Source organism: Populus trichocarpa, chromosome 8, assembly GCF_000002775.5.
Source record: "Populus trichocarpa isolate Nisqually-1 chromosome 8, P.trichocarpa_v4.1, whole genome shotgun sequence".
Taxonomy (NCBI): domain Eukaryota; kingdom Viridiplantae; phylum Streptophyta; class Magnoliopsida; order Malpighiales; family Salicaceae; genus Populus; species Populus trichocarpa.
Genome location: NC_037292.2, coordinates 6,281,666 through 6,306,234, shown reverse-complemented (window position 1 = coordinate 6,306,234; position 24,569 = coordinate 6,281,666). Strand labels below are relative to the sequence as shown.

Here is a 24,569-nt window from a genome sequence, read left to right as displayed (position 1 = left end):
AAAGACATTTGAAAACATATGATAAAAATTCATATTTTTCTAGCAACAGAGTTTTAGGACAACAGGTTGAAGTTTAGAAATGTAAAAGGAATATTCCCCAGAACATAACATAGAACCTGTGCTTATCCTTGAAAGTCAGGAGTTATGTGACATGTTTGCTTTTGACATATTTCAAATATACCCAGTTGAACAGTTAAAGCCAATCAACAGGGGGAGGAATATTCTTCCAAGTAACTTAACAATTCAATCAGTAGTACTTGGAATAGAACTACAAAAAACTATGATACATGCAAATAGGATGTACCCTACCAAGAAAATCCTAACAGTAATGGAGAAAATATAAGTCGCAAGTCCACTGAGATTACATGTTCTTCTTAGTAGTCAATCACTATAATGTAAAGAAAAGGAATAAAAGAAAAACTTAGAATCCTACGAACATTCAGCCATACTGGACTACACAAACAAAATAAAACTTTAAAAGCCACTTAATGTTACCTTGATGTCACACAATCTCCCAATATAACATAATTTGATGGAGGGTGAGGCCTCCAAAAAGTAAGGTGATTATAAGGGCCATTTTCTGCACAAATATACCCCAAATGTAGATAAGAGCATCAAAGAGTCAAAGTCTTGAATAAAAAGGTACTATAATTCCATGGAAAAAGCTAAAATAGTGATATCAGAAGATAAATAATCAAACTATCTATGGAAAAAGCTAAAACAGTAATATCAGAATATAAACAATCAAACTACTTCAATAGTTCAAGGACAACCTCTAGGGGAGACCCAAACTCGGTCAAAGTTGGAGCAAGGTGCCAGGGGAATCGCATTTCCAAATTGCAATGCTGTAGTAGCTTGATTCAGCAAGTTAAGCAGAAGAGAAATGACACTCAATGAAAGATGCACACATATATCCGTTGATATCAGAGACATGTTCGTTTTCTCTTTAACAGAGGTATATCCTCCTGAAATATCCACTGGATCAAGAATCATGAGACCAGAACCAGCCTCAACAGTCAGATCTTTCACGAGGGCTCTAATCCAGATATCATTTTCTTTGGATGCATACCTGTTAACAAAAACAGAGATTCAATACATAAAAAGTACAGCTCAGTTAGTAGTCATATTGCTTCGCAATATGATTACCATCACAAGGCATAGTGGTGGAGGGGGGGAGAAGCAGGGAGGAATTTGTTATCATACTAAAATATATTTGCTAGTTGTAACTATCACCAGTAAGAGTACTTCTATAAACAGTTATCTGAATATCAATGTAACAGTTGAGATTTTAAATTTCAAATCGATACTTAACCCACAGTGCTTTAGAAAAACAGAAATTGAACAAAAAGGGACTGATTTCTTAGCTTACAAGTATGGAGCATGGAGCAAAATTGGTCAACAGTTCAACACTAAAGGATGGAGAACATAAAAAAGAAATCCTGAGGCACGGACATCAAAACACACACACAAAAGAAGTGCATCAAAGAAAAAAGAAACAAGGCTTTTTTGCAAACTGGTTTTATTAATTTGCTTCCAAACAAACTGAAACGTGCAACAAAAGGTTGCAAAGAAATAAACAGGTCATTCTTACATGAAGCTCAAATCCATTTTTGCTCTTAGGAGCTTTTCACCATATGAAGAATCATCCAGTGAAGATTTTGTACCATCATAGAAAGTGAACTCTGGAAAAACAACCTAAACACGGGCACAAACATTGCAAATGAAATAGGTCAGATCACAACAGAAAGAATTGGATAACCACAATTGATTCATTATTACTAAGAAACATCATCAAAATGATTCTATGCAGAAGACCTTACACCTTATAATCATCCTATTACAGCAAGAAACTCCACTAAACAATTTGTTTAGCAAAAATTTCAGGGAGATCGTGTAACCACCCCTTAGATGTCCTATTTTTCTTTGAAGGAGAAACCCTCACTTGTCAATCAGAGGGTAATGGTGCAGAAGAATACACAAAAGAAGTTGCTGGCAGCATTCATAATATATAACAACAGACCATATGCCTCTCTTTCCATGTAAAACAACCAGTAACCAAAAAAAAAGGGACCATGAAAAGGTTAAGGGAATTTAAAGCCTAGATGGCAGATTACTATGAGAACAGAAGCTAATAAAACAGCATCAATAAAATAAAATAAAAATACCTGGGATTCAAAAGTGAAACTCTGCAGCCTATTTGAATCGTTTTCAGAATCAGAAGAGTTTAAGACATCTGATTGTTCATGCATGTAATCCAAAATCTTCTTGTCGTCATCAGATGAAGAATTGTCTAGCAACGAAATGTCAACACCATCTTCAATGGAGATCGAATAGCTGCTATCATTACTCAAGTATGCATATTTCCTCAAAAGGGAACCATTCTGATGGGCAAAAACAACATGTCAAATAATAATGAAGACAGTAGTCCATCTGGATGTTATTGCAAATAAAGGCAACATCTTAGATACATGTCAACAAGCAAAAATAAAGGAAATAAAAATAAAAAAGATAACTAGTTTTGCTTTAATAAATGGATTTTATTTCACAAGTTCAACACAAATGAGTACATGTAACATGTTCAAGCATGAAAAAATGAGAGACTCAAGCCTATTCTCAAGTTTGACTTTTAATTCTCTTCAAAATCATACATGGACCTGTTGTCAAGAGAAACTTCTTTCTGAGAACACTACATTATGCCTAAAAAAACAGAGAGCAAGCTTTGCAGTAAATAACTAGAGACACAAAACAGTCATAAAAGGTGTGATAGTTTTCAGAGGAGGTGGAAAGTGTAAGCTGAAGTACCTCAATTTTAACATTGACAAACCGCAACCTCTTACCACGTCCAATAACTATAATTGGTCGAGATCTCCCTGAATGGAATTCCTTTGTGTCTGTTTCTTCACTTAAACAGATAATCTTTCCACAACCATCATATGTATATTCATCAACTGTCTTGGCATCTGCTACTAGTTGTCTACTTGGAGACAAGTGAACCACATCCTCACTCTGTTTGTAAACAGATTCAGAAAGCACTATGCTATTGCTTCTGCTAATGGGATCCTTCTTAGGATCAATCAATTCCTCCCTTCCAGTTATAGTTCCCAATGATGGCACAAAATACTCACCCACGGCTAGAAGGAAATCTGGTACAACAAGTACACGTGGCTGCTGAACGCGAACTACAAATGATTGGGAGGAAGGCCTCCATCTATAGTCCATTAGAAACATTGTTGAATTTGGTGCATCAGCCTCGAGGGCATATTCAGAGTTCATTCTCCTAAAGCCACTTCTATTTAGAGAGTATGGGATGTTTCCACCAGAAACTTGTTTGGAAGCATCAGTTGATGATCCAAGCATCAGACGCATTTCAGGTTTTGTATCTGGCTGAATGTCCAAGATAGAAAATTTTGAAATAGTTACATAAAGATCTGTTTCAGGCAACGAAGTCATCCTGTATGATACCCAAAGACCTTCTAGCTGCAAATGCAAACAATCACACCAGGTAAGTACAAACCACACAATTGGAAATAAGAACAATGTGTGAACACAAACATGTGAAGGGTTCAAATATCTAAATCATTCCAAAGTAAAAATATGAACTATGACACACAACACACACCCAAATACAAACGTGCAAATTTCAAGATGTGTATTAATCAACGAAGGTACTCACCTCAAGACGTGCTAAAGGTGACTCATGAACACCATTACACAACTCCAACAGTGCATAATTAACCTCAACTGCCACTATAGTGACAGTTTGTGAGAGGACTTGACTATTTGTGTTGACCTTATCTACCAGCAGCCGAATTGCATCTTTCGTATCAGATTTGCAGCCACGAAAACTTGGTGGAATCCTTGGCTCTTCAAGTAAATTCAAGCACATGCAATCAACAATTATGCTGTATTCTTTATCAGATATGACTCCACGAAGGAAATCCACCTGCTCAAAACATTGTCCACTCCACGAGAATTACCAAACAGGAGCAACTAAAATACTTCAACGACAATATTTGAAGAAAAAGAGGTCATACTGGATGCAAACATTCCAGAAACAATTGTTACCTTAACTTCAAGAGAGAATGTTGGGACTTTTCTAAAGACATCCCGCAAACTACGGCGCACATAAATATCCAATCCTTGGCCTTCTTGTATCATAGGCTTGCCTAAACAACCGTCAACTCCTACAGACATGTTGATTCCCTGAATCTGAAATTTTAAGACAGGTTAAACTACAATTCAGAAATGGAAATTCTAAAATAATGACAATAAAAATAAGGAAATCTACCTCGGCATGAAGAACATCAATGTGGACAGCTGAAGGATCTTTCTCTGCAGATCCATGCCAACTTAATTCATTTGTCACCTGTAGCTGGCCCAGATCAAGTTGAATGAACCTGCAATTTTCGACAACATATTACAAGGGTTATGGAATAACAACAGAAGAACTGCAAAATATTGAAAGCAACAAACTTCCAAAAAAAAAAATGAGCCTATTGTAATAAAAGATTTTGGGGTTCGTTTGGTCTGTTTGGGGTGGGTGGGTGGTGGGTGGGAAGGAGGGGAGGGGAGTGGATACCATTAAACATGAACCTTAAACCCTAGAAAAAAAAACTTATCCGAGCTCCCATGCACAAATGAGGACTGGGAATTCCAGATCACAGATGGCAAAGCATAGACTGTAACTGTGTAGTAAAGCAGTGTTTTTATCACGTTAAATCCACTGATGTTAGCAGCAAACAACTAAATCCAAGCTTATGTATTATTCAGAACAGTAGCCAAGTGCAAACTGTATCAACAAATTGAACTTTTCAATGACTAGACTGCTGCTGCAGAAGTTTCACATGCAATATCTTGCACCAATAAGAAGTTCTTTGCAAGCACAATCTCTCAGGAATATAATTTCCATTAACAAGAAATTTTCTAAATAGCTCAATCAAACTTCATATGTCATGAACAAAAAGTATACGTACTCTTTGCTCATGGAATTCCTAGGAACGATGATAATCGGAGTGTCAAGTGAGAGGTCCAACTTTAATGCGGTGGCTCCATCAATCTCATACTTCTGGATTAGCCACTCAAATCCCCCTACTTTATCGACAAGTTTTATTGCTTCTTCAGTGTTTGGGGTCGCAAGTTCCATAAAGTATGCAGTTATCTGCAGAAACAGGTGATCCATACAGCCGAAGCCGTAAGGTAAGAACATCCGATCTTTTCAGGAAAAAGAAGAGAAAATGAAACCAGCAAATAAAACCCATCTACATCACGGCAGACCATGAGAGGCTCAATCACTACAAGCACTATCTGTTAAAATTAATAAACACAGATAGACATGTAAAGAAGATACCAGCACACATGCCATGAACCAAAATAATTGCCAGCTGTATTCCAACTCACCTCCTGGACAAACCTATAGAGGAAAATAATGCATGCAGCAGAAAGTCGGCCACTCAACTTGTAATCATATCCTTCATAATCATCATCTTCAGCACTGTACGAGCTAAAATTGAACTGGAAAAGAAAAAACAATTTACCTATTTTTTCAAAGATACAAAAGATTCATAACTGAAGAAAAAACCATTTTACCCACAAACTATTAGAAGCTATGATAATATTCAAGGTCGCATTGAGGTTAAGGAAGTGAATACCTTGATAAGGGAATCAAGTCCCGGATTACGTAAGTCACAAACCCAACTCCAGCATTGATTAGTTTCTGGTGACATATCACAGAGCCTGAAATTTCCTAACATGCCTTCAATAGAAAGAGAGCTAGGATGGACCTTGATAACCAAACAAATGAAGTCAGAATCACAGCACAGATGTAAGGATCTCGAAAGTAACTATAGAACAACTCTTGGAAAACACAATTTGCCAGTCCTTAGCATCTTCTAGCAGGTAATTAAAATTCATGATAGCATTTTAAATCTTGTAGTAATTTTGCAGCAAAATTTAAGATAAGAAAGGTTATTAATGATCATAATCTCCTCACCCTGAGATCCAGAACAAAACTTTCTTGCACAAGCATAGCGAGTTGAGAATCATCCTCCTTGTTGAGAAACACAGTGACACTGTCAACATTCATGTTTAAATAGAAAACCACACGATTTTTACCATACCCCAGCAGCCCTTTTATACGCCCTGTGACTTCAGTCATTTCTTTCAAGGAAGACTTATCATCTGAGATTTCAGTCATGTTAGTACCACTTTCAGATGAATCCACATAGCTGAGGTCAAAGCCAAAACCTATTAGAGCAACAAGAGTAGGTCTATTGCAGAAGAATTCTAGTTTGGACATGCGAATGCTCATCTGAAAATTTCAAAGATATATATCATTAAAGCAATTTCAAGCATTAATTAACAAGCAAAACTAAAAATCTGTAATATTCAAGTTTGATACCTGTGTATCTATACCATCATAATCAGGTGAAGAAGAACTTTGCATCGAGAAAGTAACAGACACAAAATCAGAACTATCACTGCCGTGTGCCTCATAAAATATCTCATCAGGAATTGTTTTTCCTTGTAACAGATCTTGCTCAAGAGTAAAGGATTCAGGAGACTCAAATTCTGAAGAGTCATTGGCATCTCCCATAATTCCAAAATGAGAGACGTCCATTTTTGGTGACCAAATGCCACCATCTGCTAGAGACAAAAAATCTGGCAAAGCGTCCTTAAAAGTATCCTCTTCATCATGAGATACTACGGGCATCCCCATCCCTAGAGGTTCAACATTGTGAGAGGATACAAGAAACTTGTCATTCTTTAGCACCGAGCAGGCTAAATACCGTGGATTTGCAGATTGGCGGCTCTTAAGCTCATCTTTAATTTTTAGGGAATGCAGCTTCATCTTTACTCTAAGATCACCCTCTGCACGAATCATGTGCACCTGCAAAATAATGCACTTTAAAAATGTAGAACCAAGTACTATACAAGGATATTATATCCAACATGAGTAGCTGATCACGAAAAGACAAGTCTCACAAAAGAGGAAAGTAAATCAGACAACTTGACATTTTACCAAGCCAAAAATAATATCCTGTTCTAGCAGTGAGATGCGCTGACATTTCTGTACACACTTTCAAATATTTTCTCACACACACAAACACATGCATGCTCTCATGCATAGTGAGTGCATATAAAGAACCTAACAATGAATCAGACACCCAGTCAAATTATAACCATTATTGGGGAAAATGAGTTTATCAAACTACTGAAGAAATATGTGAATTATTCATGCCAGATAAAAATAATGAACAATCTTAATCACATTTCCAACAAGAGATCATTGTTGTGGAGCACAAACAAGCAGCACCAACCTTTCCCCCGCCAGCACGAACCTCGATAATAAGAGTCTCTCCAAGTTCCCCATCAACTTCATCCCCATTCTGCACAATAATAGCATATATGTTGAAATATTCAATTAATAAAACTTGGATGCAACAAGAAAAGACAGGGAACTGCAATAATTACATAAAAGACCTCAACCAGTTAAAATTAGATTTCCTAAAAAATGATTCCCTAACCTTTCCATATATGAATAACTTTGCCTCCACCAGTGCCCCATTGATGACAAGGTCTGCTGTTCTCAGAATTGGTGTTTCAGGTTCTCCAAAGTTGGATGCAATGCCACTTGTTTCTCCAAGCACATCCATTGATGGAGGAGCCTTCATCAAGAATGATTATGAATTAGTGAACTCCTAAAATTTAAACAGGCAAAATTAGTAATTCATAATAATATTGTTTTCATACAGAAGCTAGATAGGTAGCCTGTATAAGTCCTTTTAACCAACAGGTTTTCTCCTCATCATCCTGAAACTCTAAAATCCAGGTACTAGAAGATTCCAACGCCTGAAAAAATAAAGAATTAACTCATAAAAGATGGCAAATCACCATTTCAATGCAGGAAACGGAAAACCAAATAGAACATAAGCATTAATCACATGTCATACAAATTTCATTTTCATTAGCTTTGCCTTCAAAGCTCTGTGAAATTTTTCCACATAAAATTTTTCATTTCAAGAGCAAATCTATTCACGTGTGTGAGAGATACAAAGGGAATGACTTTGGCTTTAATGGGGCTAGAACAAAGGCAGGGCTTGAGCCACTATCATAATCTTCATATGCAAGTTGAAATTTAAGAGATCAGGTTTATTCCTCTTCTATTGACCAGAATTCACAAATTTTCAATTAAACATGGGTATGAGGGTGTCTGCACATGCATGTCAGTGCTGGTGTGTGCATGGGAGAGAGAGATAGGAAATGTTTAGCTTTCTTAGGGTTAAAATCAAAAGGGTGTTTGAGCCACTATCGTAATACTGAGTGTGTGATAAAATTTATTCTTCTGGTTGACCATGGACTTGCACCTTGTCCCATGCCACATGCAACTGTCAAATTATTTTGCTCTGATGTTTGTTTCAGAAAACCAATCAATACTAAAATCAATCTACAACTATGATTGTCACAGGATAAAAATGAACAATTACCTAGACAAAGATTGGGATGAAGCTATCTCAGAACACAGCATTAATTTAGAAAAACATGACTTACTTGCTGAATGTCCATTCCCCTGAAACTCACAGCAACACAGAATTGGGAACCACCAACACTTGATGGAGGAACCTCATTTATCTGTCTACCAGCCATGCTGCAGAAATTGAATTTTTATAGAAGTGAAGAACCTCAAGCTCCAAGAGCAATATATTTTAATAAAAGTATCACCAACACACAGCAATTAAACAAACTCAAGGAGGAGAACAATCACAAACCAGAAAGTCATCACATGATGAAACAAAGACTTGATAACAACATATCAATGATAACAAGACTTCAGGAAAGACTATTAGTGCTAACAGTAGAAGATTACTAGCAAAGAAAAAATCAAAAAGCCATAACAACAGAAAAGAAACGATTGAAAAGGCAAACCTCAAGTATCGCTGGTAGCTTTGGGACTTCTGGGATTCCATAACATAAAGATATAGTCCAGATAACACAAGAAAACAGGGTTGCCAATGAGCCACAGAATTGCCAATCCCCTGTGCCAACATAAATGTTATATGAATGATTAAAATGCTTGAACCCTATGTCCAGCAAGATGAAAGACACAAGGGCATACCCTCCAAACAAGGATTCTAGAATCGGTAGCAAGATCAGCAGAACTCCAAGGAGCAATCTGGGTTTGAAAATTATCGACGGTAGACTGACCATAGTTGTCAACTGTATTGTACAGTATGTTCACCAATTCCATAAGTCTAGAGTATCTTGCTGGTGAAAAGTGAATGCCAAGATTTGGTACTTGAACAGAAATCCGCGTTGAAGGATAACTAGGGTGGTGTGCTTTGATCTTCAATAAACAGTTTGTAAACAAACAACAAAAGAAGAGCTTTTACATCAAGGACAATCCACGACAAAATACAAAAAAAATGAAAGCTAATGTATGTTAAAACAGCAGGTTGACAATTTCATGAATCTGCAATATCTGGGCAATAGACGTAAATGCAAATATGTATTATGGTCGACACCTATGACCATTTAAGGTTAAATCCAGAGCAACTCCTTTTACATTAAACGTGATAACAGGTAATGAAAAAAGTAAATGTTATACCTGGTCAACAATTACAGCCATTCCACACCTATCAATAAGAGAAAAGTAATTGTCAACTTTTTCTGGTATCTGGGATGTCAGTGACTGGCTATTATGATTTGGCACAACCACTGTGGAGTTGTAGCAGTGAGAATCACAGTCCGTAAAGAAAGCAGCTATATCTCTGCCAGATATGTAGAAACGAGAATATATACTCTGCCTCTTTTCATCAGACTCTGTTTCCTGCAACATTAATATTTATGTCAAGCAAAGCCAAGGTAAGAACTGCTTGAAAAAGGTCATGAAAAGAAGCATACCATAGTGTGTAATGTGAAGTGACCAAAATCCAAAAGAAAATGCATATCACAGTTGGAAGAACTGACTGTCCTCATAGGAACTGTAACTTTTGGAGCATCCAGATCAATGTCAAGGGCAAATCTGGAAAACCAAGAAGATAAATGAATCAACCACTTATCATTTGCTTCCCTCCTCAGATTGAATAAAAGATAGGGTTGACAAAATGAAAAGCAACAACATGAAGCCTAAGCTTCTACAAACCCGTCAAAAGCAACTTCATTCCATAAGCTTACATGCATCAAGTAACATTCAAGCAGAAAGCAATTATTTAATGAAGGGAAATATTGTCAGGGTGTTTTTGTAATTTCTTACATACTCTATATAAATATACACGTGTGTGGTGTGGTCTCATGAGTATGACACACAACACTTCTCTCCCATTCCTACTTCTTTCCTCTTCTTTCATCCTTTCTTCTTCTTCTTTCTCTATTTTTCAGTTATTTCAATCTAAGAAAACCAACGGAAAAGGTTATTTTTATATCTATTTAACTGATATTATAGGAAAAACCTTTTTAGTTTCAACAAGTACAAGGAATTTGTCTCCAAAAAAAGCAAAACAAACTTACCAATAAAATGAGGTCAATTTTTTGTTAAACCCGAACCCATGACACTTTTTCCCCATCACAATACCCTAATATAGCTCAACTCAATATCATGGAACAAAAAAATTTAAGTGACTTATTTGGCACATGAGAGAATTTTAGCAGCCCAGCCTCTTAGTATTAATAGAACCAACATATTGTCGCCATGTATATAAACTACCATATCCACATCCACTGCTTAGACTCGTTCTACATGCATCTGCTGACTCTTCAACATTTTACACCATAATGACTGATCTCAAAGTCATTACCAACCTTCCAATTTATAGACAATATGCACAATATTCGATACATGGGGATTGAAATCCCAAACAACAGCATGTGCAAAAATAATAATTATACAAACAGATGGAGCAACAAAAAATGAATAACAAAATGAGCGTTAATTGACCTGCTTTGTTCCTCTAATACCATTTGAAATTGCTCTTGCGCTCTTCGAGTCACTTTCTCAATCTTCATCTGCATGTGGCATTGAATGAATAGAGGGTTAATTTACTAACCATGTGGTTTCGTATTCAAGATATTGACATAGATACCTGCAAAGCATTTGCAGTTTCTAATGCAACAGTAGGGCTAACTGCATTACTTCTCCTCACAAACTCAAAAAAGCGATCAAAACTTTCCATTAAAACCTGCAACCAAATAAGAAATGAAGCTTTGTATGGCATGCGCAGTGAATATTGGAAGGGGAAAAGGAGGAGAAAAAATATGAGCAAGTAAGCAAATAGTAAAATGCCACCACAAGCATATCAAATCTCGTGCCAAAGGACACTGAGACATCCAACTCAACCAAGAAAAGAGTATCCATTACTTTCTTTAAAAATCAATTCAATCCATTCTGTTGCCAAAAACATCCATTGGAAGTCCTTGAATGCGCAACTTGCCAGGTAAGTGTATCCATATAATTTATAAATTTTAAAGAAAACAGTATCCACTACTTTCTTAAACATCAAAAATCAATTCAATACGTTCTTTTGCCAAGAACATCCATTGGAAGTCCTTGAAAGAGCAACTTGTCAGGTAAGTGTATCCATATAATTAACTAAAAAATTTACATGTAAGTTACAAGTTGGATAAGACGGGGGAATAATCATGAAGAAGCATTCTGAACATCTCCAAATGTAATTGACAAGATTGGAGGCCTCTACCACCTCTCTATTCCTTGAAGAAATGCATGTTTATAGTTGATCAAAAACAAATTGAAAAACCAACATAAACTGGAAGCCACTCTTTATAGGCACAGCCAGTGATATAAGTAACAACTACATGCAAATGCTGCAAGCAAAAGTGACCCTCCTTCCCCATCTCTCTCAAAACACTACAAAATTACCGTAACATGGCAAGGCGAAATTGTGGCTGACAACCTCCAGTCAACATTCTCCCCCACTGGGGAATGTACAAAACTGGCAGATAATGCATTCACCTTCTGTTCACTGGAAACGCTCTGGAAAAAAAAATGCAAAATGCAATTAGAGAGAAAAAATCAACCTTTAGTCACAGCAACTTTAGTCGCAGCAACAGCCTTACTCCAAATAAAATCAGAATAAAAATCCATAAACACAAGTCAGACAACTAAAATGAGAAATTTCATTCAAAAAGATTTCAAAAACTAAAAACATTGATCAATATTGAAATGAGGCTCTACAATTTACTTTCATATCAGCACTTAATCATGAACTCAAAAATTTACCACATACTATCTCAAATCTTGCACCATAGCGAACAAACCTGTGCAAGTGAACCTTCTGGTGCAGATAAACCATATAATTTTAGGGACACGTCACAGTGGGTAGAGCGATTTTTCAATTTGGTTGAGACTTGAAGCTGCTCAAATCTACCACAGACAATCTCAGTCTGATTTATGTCAATTATCCTGGCAGCAGCCTGCTTAACAGACACAGTCACTAAATACCGAATCATATTCTGCATGTCCTTTCCTGAATGTGGCATTAACTCTTCGTCTGACTGGTAACTAAGCAATTTATTAATTGCAAGCCATTCCTCTTGAGTCAGCTTTTCTTCTCTTAACTGGGATGCTTCAGAAGCATCCCCATCAGAGGCATCTTCAGAATTCGTACGCCTGAGACAAAGGGTAAATCAAAATAAAGGCAAACACACAGAAACAGGAACCATAAGCAAATGCAAGTTTCATTAATACAGATGGTTGAACACAAAATAACAGTAGATAAACAGAAAAAACAACCAAAAGCAAAGTAATTTATTTCAAGGAACAGGATGTGAAAATAGAGTTGCCACCAACCATCCAAATGAAAACCAGCCTTTCTTTTTTAGCCTCCTCTGCTCAGCAGCTTCCTTTGTTTTCAATGATTCAGCCTTGGCATGTGCAAGTAACCTAAATAATGCACATAGATGGATACACAAACCAAGTAAACCAAAAATATGAATTGCATTTTCAAATACTATCAGCATTCAGTAAAAGGAGCCTCAAGCCTGTAAAACTTAATATAAAATGTGCAATACTAAATATTTGAAGCATTAGCAAACAATTTTTTTTTTAATAACCAATAAACAAGTTCTGTATACCTCCACAAGAGAATAACTTTAGAATCAAGATCTTTCTCCATTTCTCTAAGTTCCGAGGTGCTAGCATTTGATGATTGTTGCAGCATGGCAGCATACAATTGAACATAATGGCGACGAAGCTGACAGAGATGCTGAATGCGGTCCCATGAGAATCGGTAGCTAAAGTATGGAAAATCATCTAGTAAGTTTCAATTTCAGGAATAGAGCATGTTAACTAGAATGATAAATGCACAGCTTTTGTCTACATATGATACAGCAAATAGAATAAGAATATCTAACATTTAAACATATTTTCAATTCGATCCTCTTATTAAAATACCAAATGAACAGAAAAGCCTGGAAAAAGCCTGGATAATAACATGTCAGTACCACATTTTTCGCTGCTGCAGAACAGCTTGAGCAGCATATCGCCACCACAGACAAGGATTGTCAGAGACAGGTATCTTAGGTCTTAAATGGGAAATTTCAACATATGTCTTGTATCTTGAAACAGCTTCCAAAAGTTTTATCCAATCATGATATTGCACCTGTGAGAAAAACCGAGTTGTACCTGACTTGAGAACTCAAAGCCAAGAAAACAAAAGAGATGCTTGAGAAATTCACTAGATTGTGTTTTATTGGTGGCAAGCAGTGCGAGAACCCTAGGGCATTGGGCTGGAATGAACTAAATTAAATAAAAACGCTTTTATCCCCCATACCCCCCCCCCCCTCCAACCTACCAAGGAAAAATGAAAGAGAATAGCAATATCCTCCAATTCTCCACAACAGAAAGCACAGTGGAGTATGCTGATGAGATAAAGCAGAATATAAGCAATAGGAAACAAAATTTGCAGTACCTCTGTAATTGTTAATGAGACATCACTTAGGACAAGAGAAGCCTTCTCAAATGGAATCTCTGGATCACTTCTTTCTTGTTTTCCAAGACGATGATATTTAAGGGCTCCATTGATTGGTGACACCAAGTAGTTACGATTCATAGCCCATTTAGACACCATACCATGACCAGTAGAGGGTTCATTTACACCATCTTCAAATATCTTAGGGATCAGCCAAAATCATCAAAGAGAAGAACAAAATTTTGATAAGTAACTACTTGATAATTGAGATTAACAATTCCATAAACAGCTACCAACCTCAACCCATTCCTCAGGACTTAAATCTTCCCACTTTTTGTCTTTCTTCCAAGGGAGGTTATCAGAATCATGATACACAGCAAGCCTCTCAAGTTGTAATGACTGTTAAAGCAAACAAGTGTTGGCCAAAATAATTTGAAGGTCATGTAAATACCACTAGCATCATAAGACAAACTTGATAAATAAAAGCAAAGGAATTATTTTGATCACCGTCCAAAGAGATGCAAGCTTTATAAGATAAAAATAATAAATGAAAAGCAAAGAACATAGGAATACAGATCAAAAGGCCTATTAAATCAACTTCAATAGTGATCATAATAGTCAGGTTGTCCCATTATGTAGAGGAACCACCATCATTTTGAATGATAAATTCTTTCCTATCACATCACCAAAGGATACTGCACAACTAGACTCAAGTAATAGTACGCTTGATTTGAGAGGAAAGAGCTGGATCGTCCTGTCTTTCCTTGAATGGTTCCTTTAAGGGAAGGAAGAGAATTCACAGGATTAACAACTCCCAGCACTTAAGGGGCAAGGGATGAAGGTTAAAGTACACCACTAAGAATTTTGTTATAATTCGTTACTTCTTTCTACTTTTTTACGTCTAAAGGCACAACTTAAAAATATATATTTTTCCCTCTCCCCCTTACCACTGCCAATTCTTAAAAGGGTCTTTCTCCAGCCACTAACAATATAGACCTTTTAATTTGCTACAATCCTCGAACATGAGTTTTTACCCCCTTAACAACCGCTCTTATTACAATCTAGCTCTAATGTTAATCTTAAAACATGTTCAATCAAAACATTCAGAGAAGTGGTTTGATGGTTGCATAAATCATCTGTTTCTATCCGCTGCTGCCTAACAATAGACATACCAGTACCATGCACTAGAACCTCTAATTTTAACCTCGAAACAGGTTCAACAAAAACCTGAGATAACTGGTTGGGTGCTTACGTAAATCCTCTCTTTATATCTGTTGCCTAACAGAAGACATATCAGCAACAAAAGAGAGTGCAAAACTTGGATTAGGCAAATTCTGTAAATACATACATATGTAGTCATAGCATTCCAAAAGAGGTAATATTATATCTAATTATTCTCACTGCATAAAAGGTTCAAATGCTATGCACTGTTTTCAAACATCCATTTCAGCAAAAGATCACAATAAGTAAAAAGACATGCTAACCTTCCGTAATCGATCCAAAGCACCACTGATATCAAATGTTTCAATACCCTGCTCATCTGTTGTGACAGCTGCCAGCTTCGCTAGGGTAACACCACAAGAAAATGGATGCCCAGGATGACTGCAAAATCATTAGTTAGTAGCTTAAATAAACAAGGGGCACCCGTAATGGACAACAGAAAAGTAGAAAACATGAACTTATTCATGGAATTGTGACATGAGAAACTAAATTAGTGTGTGGAATAGTATATAAATACAGATAAAAGAAATCAATAATAAAATTCTCAGCCAACCTGACTGAATCCTCGTATCTGATATGCACATTGCTAATTGAAATTTTAAGATTTCCAATAATAGTGGCAATCAGAGAGCCCAGCCATGAATTTCCTGGAGGAGGCTGCAAAAGAATCAGATGTCAATCAAATTTCCTTGCCATTCTGAAGTCACCACATTTTTTTGATAATACAAAGCATGCACATGCTTTATGCGTGTCCATTTCAAATAAATACCAACAGAAATAGAGAGTTTTTTTTCTCTACCCTTCAAAGCCTGAACTGTTCAAACAGCCAGTCTAAAAATACTAGCAGGGGACAAATTGCCTCCAAATATCAATAAAAATAAAGCTTTTCACAACCCATGAGCATATGATTTGAATAAAGATTGCTAAAAGCTTTAGCAAGCCTAATCCAGTATATAGAAAGGTTTACGGAGCAAGCAACTAAATCACAATGAAAACAGAGAGCAGAAAGCTGCAGTCCATACACTTCCCAGCTTTGATCTAGTTGCTTCAAGAGTTGCAGATTCTGCTTCCTGCACAGGGAGAGAAGAAAATTTTAATTAGCAAGTTTGTTAGAGCCAAGTTTTCTCCCTTTATGCAATGTAAATCAAGTGCATTTGAACAACATTAAAACAGAAACAGTTGACATTTTAAAAGCAATTTAGGCATCTCATGCACAGAGATGAGCAAAAACACAGGTAATTAATGTGTCTGGAACACTTTTATGAAGACAAATCATTAAAAAAAAAAACAACATGGTAATTATCTAGTGGTGTAATGGAAGGGCAGTGTGAAAAACTTTGGGGTAAAGTTATGGTGAATCATGGATCAAAAGGGGCTGCCAGTCTGATGGATGAATAAATCTCGCATGAGAAACCATGTTGTCGAGAGAGTAGCATTCAATACACCCATAATGCAGTTAAATGCTTAAATGCATCATGAAACAGAAAGTAGGCCAAATTAAGAGGCACAATTAGTGCACAGGAGAACATATGTATGAATGCCACATATATGAGCTTCCACCTCAATTTGTTGAAGTTTGGTTTCAAAAAGTTTTCTCCGGTCGTCCTCCTACATGAATAGTCAAGCAAGAAAAGATAAGAACCAAAGTGGAAAAGAAAGATCATGGTCAAATAATCCAATAAAAATAATTATTCAGGTCGACAAAAGAGCGTTCTACCTTGAGAGTCCGGCTATCAGGGGCAGGATGAGCAAGAATGAAAACGCGATCGACAAGAACAACCACAGGTTCTTTTCCTAAACTTTTCCAGGGAACCTGTAAGTTAAGAACAGTAAAAGGGAGTAAAGAATGAAAACCAGAGAATTAGGACATGAGTATCATTTGGAATGGAGAAGCTATAAGAAAAGTAGAAACATAATCAAATACAAGTTGTATTTCCCTCATCATTAAACAAATAAGTTCTATCACAAACTAGTTTGGCTCGGCTATAATGATCCTTTTGTGCCATTCCGCCTCAATCCCGAACTAGTTCCCTCATCATTCGAACATTCATAAAATTCCTACTTGGTTCCAAACATTGATTTCCTTTCCACAACAGTCGAATTTAACCGTTCAAAGCCATCAGCCAGCTTAGCAGGTCATGAAGCAAGTCACAATGACAACCAACTAGAAATCTTAAGCGCCATTTTTCACTTTACTCCTTTGCTCTGATTGGCAGGATTTGAACTTAGTTCTATGTGACCACCCTTTTAACACGCAAACAACAAGGGCCTTCACATGAAAATATTGATCACAGATTTACTTTCTACATATTTCTTGACTGCTTGATAGCTACAGGTCCTCCCCAGAAACAAAAAAAAATTGTTGTTATGCAATCCTAAACTATACAAACCATGAGCAAATGAAAATCCTAAGAATTCAGCCAGCTGGCTGTAGGTGACAACATTAGCTACCTTTAATGTAATAGTACCAACAAAACCAGCTTTGACAGTGACTGGAAGTTTTAGTGAATTTAGTGCGTCAGCCTTCAAATTCAAATCTTTGAGGACAACATCGCCTGCAAAAATAGAGGGAGCTAATCAGAAAAATAACGAAAAATAAATAAATGATAGGAAAACAAAAACATAATTTCCAACAAGACAATTTTGCATCCAGCGGTCATTTCACTGGCTTATTAACTAGAAGAATTAGGAACTGAGTGCCTAAGATCAGCAAGTTCACAAATCACAGAGATTTGAGGACAAACCTTTCCAGACACTTATTCTTAAAGCCTCCACTGACAGCCCGTGGACATATTCGCCCAGGTATCTTCGAAGCAAATGCAAAACCTGCAAACAAAAAAAAATGTAGCCTACTTGAAGCATACTTGCGGATAAACAACGTAATTAAAGAGTATTTTCTCCTTCAAACACCAAAACGGTAATTTAAACTAACCGCTGCTGTTTCAGTATATCAAGAGATTATCTAACCAAGCATGTTACAAACGTGGAATGTTCATTAACGTAAAATTCAGGAAAACCGCTAACAATGCCCTAACAATGTTACAAAATACTGAAATGTTAGTTAAATTCCTAGTCACTTGTAATCATCATAAAAATCAATTCCTAATTTTACTCGACCGTAATTTAAACACGCAAAACATCACACTAAAATATATTGATCATCCTCGCCAAATTTCAGTGTACACACTAAACTTACTTATCTACTCCCTGATTTTGTAAAAATAAACCAAAGTTGCGATTAAAAAAGAACAAAACAGAGAGAGGAGAGAAGTAACATACGTGAGCTTCGAACATGGCGAGTGATCAGGTTAGAAGCGAATTTTTTAACAGGTTGGAGATGATCGAGGTGGAGTGATCGGCATTGAAGATGCAGGTGAGTTATGAGTGTAGATTTCGAAATTTTTTTGAGGGTTGGAGAAACCCTAATATCGATTTTGATCTCTACAGGGAGAGAGAACAGCTGAACAGGAGAAACGAACGGTTAGAAGAAGGTTGCGAAATGAGAAGGATGGAGGACAGGGAAATAATTTATAGGTGTCTCTTTCTCGGTTCATTATGCAAATATTCGACGCGTAAAAAGTAATAACTGCGTGTTTTTTTGCTTTGTTATTATTGTTATTATTACAAATAAAACTAAAATGAATTAGTGTTTTACTTATATATTGTGCAGTGTAAAATAAGTGATGTCTTTTTTAAAAAATTAAATAGTTAAACAAACACGTAATTTTATATTTCCAATTTTTATTGTACATTGTAATTACTTTTTATGTTCTTGAAAAAATAAAAACATAGCTAATATTTATGAGCTTTTTTGAATTTTTACATTTGTTGTCCAATCCAATTACCTCGTTAATTCTTGGGATCAATTTTTTTCTTTTTTTGTCTAATGTAAAGGTGTATTGTTAGGTTTTTCACAATTGTCGTGTGAGGTAAGTTTTTTATAAATAAAAAAATAGTTAGCAAGTATAGAGTACACCCAAGCATGTGAGAGGCGTCGTCATCTCCCAATACATGTTGGTCACCTCTAAAGACGACATCCAAAGTGGGGTGCCTTCCTTTACATGATAGGTCAGCACATGTCGGCTCAAGAGCACGATATAACTCCTGCGATAATTTTTCTCCTCCTTTTTTTTTAATTTTATCTATGATCATTTGATTTTAATTTTTTTTATTGAATTTAATCATAATTCTTATGATTACAATTCCTTTTATCTTGAGTTCTCTACTTAATTAATTGTGTTTTTTTTTGGCAATTTCACCTCTCGTTATTTAATTTCATTGATTTTTCATATCATATTTGGTGTATATTTTTTTTATCATGCTTTTAAAACCCGACCCAATAATCAACATATATCATGTCATGAGTTGGGTCGAATGATCGGAGTTGCGAGGGTCAATCGGATTTTTTTATTGTGCATGAAGTAAAAATGATATTATTTTGATAGAAAAATAATGGTAAAAAATCCAACAGGTATTAACATGATTTTCCCCTAACTAATTGCTTGATTTTTTTTCCAATTAAAAAGCAAAAATAATATTGTTTTGATAAAAAAAAAATTAATAGAGAAAAAAGATTAAATTATGATTCTTTTTCTTTTGTTTGGTCTTTTTTTATTCTTTTATATATATATTAGTTTCATTCATTTACATTAGATTTTGTTTTGTTTATATATCAAATATGATACTCATTCTCATGATTGCTGTTTTTTTTATTATTTTATTGGTTTTTTTCTTTTAATTTTGTCTTTCAACGTTTTATTTCATTTATCTCTTGTTTTCTATATTTAGTCCCTGTTTTTTTATTTCTTCTTTTTAAATCCTTCTTTTAATTTGTTTTTTTCTTTCAATTTTATCCGTTGGCATTTTATTTCATTTGTTTTTTAATCCAAATTGATTCTTGTTATTTTAATTGCTCTTTTTTATCCATTTTTTATTTTATTTTTCAATTGAGTCCCTTATTATTTTTTTCATTAGTTTTTATATCAAGTTTGGCTCTCGTTATTTTGATTATTATTTGTTTTATTTTTATTTGTTTGATGGTTAGGAATTTTGTTCAAGATTTTTTTTGATATTTTGCATGGTCATCTCAATCTTATGGCTAGACTTGCTGGTTTTGAATATTAGCTAGATTTAACTTTAGTTTTTTTGTTAATTTCATTATTTAACACTAGGCTATTAAGCCTTGAACTTTCTCTTTTTTTCTTTCTCTTTCATTCCTTTGAGGCTATCTTGGATCGCTGGTGAGTCAAGTTAATTTGGATTCACTCGAATTATCACCATTTGAATATTTTTTTTATATTATAAGAAAATTGATCTATCCCGTGGCATGAGCGAAAAAATCCAGTTATCACTATTATACGTCAGAATCTTCTCCAATCCGTTTTTTAATTAAGTTTTCTATATTTGACCTTATTTGTTTTTGCGTTTCAAAAGTGCTTTTGAAAAAATTTATTTTTATTTTTATTTTTTTATTTGCTCCAAATTAATATTTTTTTGGTGTTAGGTTATTTTTATGCACTGATGTTAACAATAATTTTAAAAAAATAAAAATATATTATTTTAATATTTTTCTAATTAAAAAACATTTTAAAAAGTAATTACAATCATACTCCCAGATACTCTCTAAAATTTTAGATGATGAACATCCTGATCCAATTTTGTCATGAAATTATTTTCTCCAAGCTTCTTTTAAGATTACAATCCAAGAAGGTAAATTAATAATAAAAAATCAGTTGCCATCTTAGCTCACAGAAGTGCTTAAATGATTTGTCATTTAACTACTTAATTTAATAATTTTTAATTGAATAAATAGACACACACACGCATATAAAAAATACATGAAGATAATGAATGGTTTTTTTTTAATCACGTTTGATGGAGCATGTAAAAAAGTTTTAGGGTTTTGTTCATCCTTTGTAAACATACACCTGTACTAGCTTGCAATACTCGGAGGCTTTTATATAAATAAATCATCAATGCTTTATCATGTTTGATATTGAGGTATTTTTAACACAACTGTTTTCATCTTTTTATCTTATTTGTTTAAAAAAGGCTCAGTTAAGGTTTTGTTTACCTTGAAGGTTTTTTTTTTGTTTTTTTATAAAAAGCAAGATCCAGGACATTTAAAAAAAAACATTGTAATTAAAAAAATGCTTATACTTTTGATGGAAAAAAAAGGCAAAACATTTTTTGTAATGCCCATTATTTTTAAAATAAAAATACACTAAAAAAACACCAATGAGTCAGCAATTTTTTTTATGCTTTCATCTTTATAAATTGTAGTTGTGAGATCCATTCGGTTCATTATTCAACCCAGGTCTTAAGTTGAGGTTAAATAGGTCAATTAAAGTTTAACTAGTCAATACAAACATGTTTTTTTAAAGTTAAGTAATATTATTTAAAAAAAAACAAAATCAAGTATAATCCGTTATAATCAAGTTATAAATTGACCACTAAGTTATTCAAGTTTGATTATTTTAACTTTCATTTAATTTAATATAAAACTCGGTTGTAATTAAGTCCTGGATTAATATATCATCTAATTAATATGTTATATCAAACTGGGTTTTATAACATTGTTTTAGATTACAATATAAAGCTTAAATATGAGAGGATATCAAAATAAACGAAATCAACCAGCCCAGGATCATACTGTTTTTATAAAAAACAGGTATCAACAGCATTCAACCATATCCTTTTGTGTTGTTATACCGCTGCTTTTCAAATAAAAAAAAAAAGAAATCAATTTTTTATGGTTAAAAAAATAAAACAATGTCCATGGCAGTCAGTGTTACTGCGTTGGAGTTATTTATTCTAAAAAAAAAGAAACCAATTTTTTATGGTTAAAAAAATAAAACAATGTCCATGGCAGTCACTGTTACTGCGTCGGAGTTATTTATTCTTCGAATATGGAAATGGAGCATTTAATATCCTTTTATGTTCTTCAAGGTAGTATTTAGTTATTATACCGAAATATAAAAGACAGATAGAAAAAACAAATTAAAAAAATAAGATAAAGATAAAATTATATTTACTAATGATATACGAGATAAAATAATTATTTTTATATTTTATTTAGTTGTGACAGACAAAATAAAAAAAATATAAAAAAAATATTATATCATTAATATGTATTATTGTCAAACTTATATATTTTATAAAATAACTAAACACATATATATTTTTTACTTAGATTAGAGCAAGTGTTAAAATTAACAGTATTATAATAATCTTAGTTGCAAAACCATGACTAAATTGATGGGTTGACCCTCCCAACCCGAGACTTGAATCTTGTCTCGGGTCTATTCACGAGTCAGATTTTAAAATTGTGGTAATAACTATTTTTATCCATACAATGACTTGGGTAAACCCATGTTGACCCCTCAGTTCGAGTTTTAAAATTATGATAATAATAATTTTTATCTTTTCAATGACTCGGATTAACCCGGGTTGACCCTCATGATTTGTGACCCAGGGTTTGCCTCAGGTTGAACCCTGAATTAAGTTTTTAAACTATGATAATAACAACTTTTATTTTATGTTGACTCTCTAACATGTGACCCCCGCTTTACTTCAGATTAACCCTCGAGTCGGATTTTAAAACTATGTTAATAACCACTATCGTCCTTGTGTTGACTCAAGTCAATGGTCAACTCTACTCGTGACTTTGACCTTACTGCGGATCGACCCTCGAATCAAGTTTTGAAATTACGAGCATAACCACTTTTATTCTCACACTGACCCGGGTCAACCCGACTTGTGACCCAAACTTTGCCTCAAATTGATCTCCGAATTTGATTTTAAAATTATGATAATAATAACTTGTATCTCTACATATCTTAGTTGAACATTCTTGGAGTTTAAAGTTTGTCACAATGATATTTTAAGGATAAAAAATAATATATTTAAAAACATGTCTTTTATATACCATTTATTTTGAAAAATACATAAATTTACTTCAAATTTATTTTAAAAAAATATATTTTCATGCATTTCTATTTATCTTCTCAATCAAACATATTTTTATCTTGAATATCTTCATCACTTTTATACAAGGACAGCAATCAAACCTTGCATAAAAGTTGGTTTTTCAGGGGGTTGTTGGCCGAGTGTTGCAACCACCTTTTTATAAAGTTTTGATTTTTTGATTTTTTTTTAATTTTAAAGTTATTTTGATATACGGTGTTAAAAATAATTTTTTAAAATAAAAAATATTATTTTAATATATTTTAAATTAAAAAATACTTTTAAAAACAATTTTTTTTTGTCTCAAATATCAAACGGGGGGTTGAAAATATATATTTTTAAAAAAGTTTTTGAATTTTTTCAATAAGGTAACAGAAAGCCATGTTTGTTTGTTTTTTTTTAAATAAGTGCTCAGATTTTATTTTTATTTTTTTTGGCGGGGTGAATGTATATTTGAGTTTTTGAATTTTTTCCATAAGGTAACGAAAAACCATGTTTAATATTTTTTTTCTTTCAAAAGCAAGTGCTCAGAAATCCATCGGAGAGCCAAAACACAGGAAGTCACAAAATGTTTTTTTTTTTTTTTGGCCTTTACGTACACTAGCCGACATAAAACATTTGAAAGTAAACTATCAAAACATTTTTTACAATTATAATTTACCACTGCACCGACCACAAGTAGCCCCAGCCACAAAAACCACAGGCTGATATACCAAACCGAGATTGGCTTTCAAACTGTGGCATTGACTGCTTCCTGGTAAATTATCAATATTTTATTCGATGCCATGCATTAATTTTTTCTATTTTTCAACCACATTTCAGTTTGAGCTATCTGGCACTAGTGGACCTAAAGAATCAGCTTCGAAGAAATTTGGGCTCGAGCAGACGTAGACATCGAATGTTGGAATAAGAACGAATAAATGCCAGAGCAAACCATGTCGTAGTATTGTCAAGCCTCGAACTTATGCTGTCCTTCCTCATCCCAGGTGGGAGGACATTTATCCATGCTGGTACGGTACCTAAAAGGAACATTTATGCAGCTGGCCCACTAATCAAACCCGTCTTAAGATTTTATACATGGAGGCCCATTTACCACATTAGGGTTATCATTCAATACCCATCGTGAATCAGGGGTTAGTAAACAAGCCTAGCAGCTGTGATGAATTATAGCAATTCTTCTCTTGATCAAATCAAGGATATTGTTTAGATTTTAGAAGTTGGTTAGCTGAATAATGCTTCTGTTCGTTGTAGCTAGTTAGTCTGCATACCGTAGAAGGCTAGGGGATATACCATAGAGTGTTTGGAAGTGTGGAAATAATTATTTTTTAAAATACTTTTGATTTGGAAATGTATTAAAATGATATTTTTTTATTTTTTAAAAATTATAAGTATATCAAAACATAACAAAAATTAATTTAAAGTAAAAAAAATCATTTTAAAAAATAATTTTGAAAAAAAAAACAA

General features: G+C 34.3%; 1 protein-coding gene across 5 annotated transcripts in view; it reads right to left on the bottom strand.

Annotated features, from left to right (window-relative positions):
- The window catches only part of LOC7498234 (uncharacterized), a 35,067-nt gene extending 16,428 nt beyond the window's left edge, over positions 1–18,639 (bottom strand). For 3 of the 5 annotated variants that reach the window (XR_008059961.1, XR_008059960.1, XM_052455371.1), the window contains exons 1-38: positions 18,420–18,639; positions 17,885–17,966; positions 17,592–17,695; positions 16,858–16,953; positions 16,701–16,748; positions 16,163–16,210; positions 15,694–15,797; positions 15,404–15,521; positions 14,217–14,318; positions 13,920–14,120; positions 13,453–13,610; positions 13,084–13,242; positions 12,800–12,892; positions 12,268–12,619; positions 11,870–11,983; positions 11,076–11,171; positions 10,931–10,998; positions 9,898–10,018; positions 9,602–9,823; positions 9,113–9,340; positions 8,923–9,032; positions 8,548–8,644; positions 7,750–7,848; positions 7,524–7,664; positions 7,317–7,385; positions 6,398–6,886; positions 5,990–6,307; positions 5,649–5,780; positions 5,398–5,511; positions 4,974–5,158; positions 4,289–4,397; positions 4,066–4,209; positions 3,674–3,943; positions 2,803–3,477; positions 2,166–2,381; positions 1,592–1,695; positions 774–1,069; positions 496–580 (exon numbers count right to left, since the gene is read on the bottom strand). Coding sequence is in view for 1 of the 5 variants with exons in the window: in XM_052455371.1 (XP_052311331.1) it covers positions 496–580; positions 774–1,069; positions 1,592–1,695; positions 2,166–2,381; positions 2,803–3,477; positions 3,674–3,943; positions 4,066–4,209; positions 4,289–4,397; positions 4,974–5,158; positions 5,398–5,511; positions 5,649–5,780; positions 5,990–6,307; positions 6,398–6,886; positions 7,317–7,385; positions 7,524–7,664; positions 7,750–7,848; positions 8,548–8,644; positions 8,923–9,032; positions 9,113–9,340; positions 9,602–9,823; positions 9,898–10,018; positions 10,931–10,998; positions 11,076–11,171; positions 11,870–11,983; positions 12,268–12,619; positions 12,800–12,892; positions 13,084–13,242; positions 13,453–13,610; positions 13,920–14,120; positions 14,217–14,318; positions 15,404–15,521; positions 15,694–15,797; positions 16,163–16,210; positions 16,701–16,748; positions 16,858–16,953; positions 17,592–17,695; positions 17,885–17,966; positions 18,420–18,434 (6,182 nt within the window). In the remaining 4 variants the exon portion in view is untranslated. The remainder of the gene's footprint in view (positions 1–495; positions 581–773; positions 1,070–1,591; positions 1,696–2,165; positions 2,382–2,802; positions 3,478–3,673; positions 3,944–4,065; positions 4,210–4,288; positions 4,398–4,973; positions 5,159–5,397; positions 5,512–5,648; positions 5,781–5,989; positions 6,308–6,397; positions 6,887–7,316; positions 7,386–7,523; positions 7,665–7,749; positions 7,849–8,547; positions 8,645–8,922; positions 9,033–9,112; positions 9,341–9,601; positions 9,824–9,897; positions 10,019–10,930; positions 10,999–11,075; positions 11,172–11,869; positions 11,984–12,267; positions 12,620–12,799; positions 12,893–13,083; positions 13,243–13,452; positions 13,611–13,919; positions 14,121–14,216; positions 14,319–15,403; positions 15,522–15,693; positions 15,798–16,162; positions 16,211–16,700; positions 16,749–16,857; positions 16,954–17,591; positions 17,696–17,884; positions 17,967–18,419) is intronic. The other 2 variants (XR_008059962.1, XR_008059963.1) reach the window with 1 other exon arrangement.
- Positions 18,640–24,569: the final 5,930 nt, after the last annotated feature.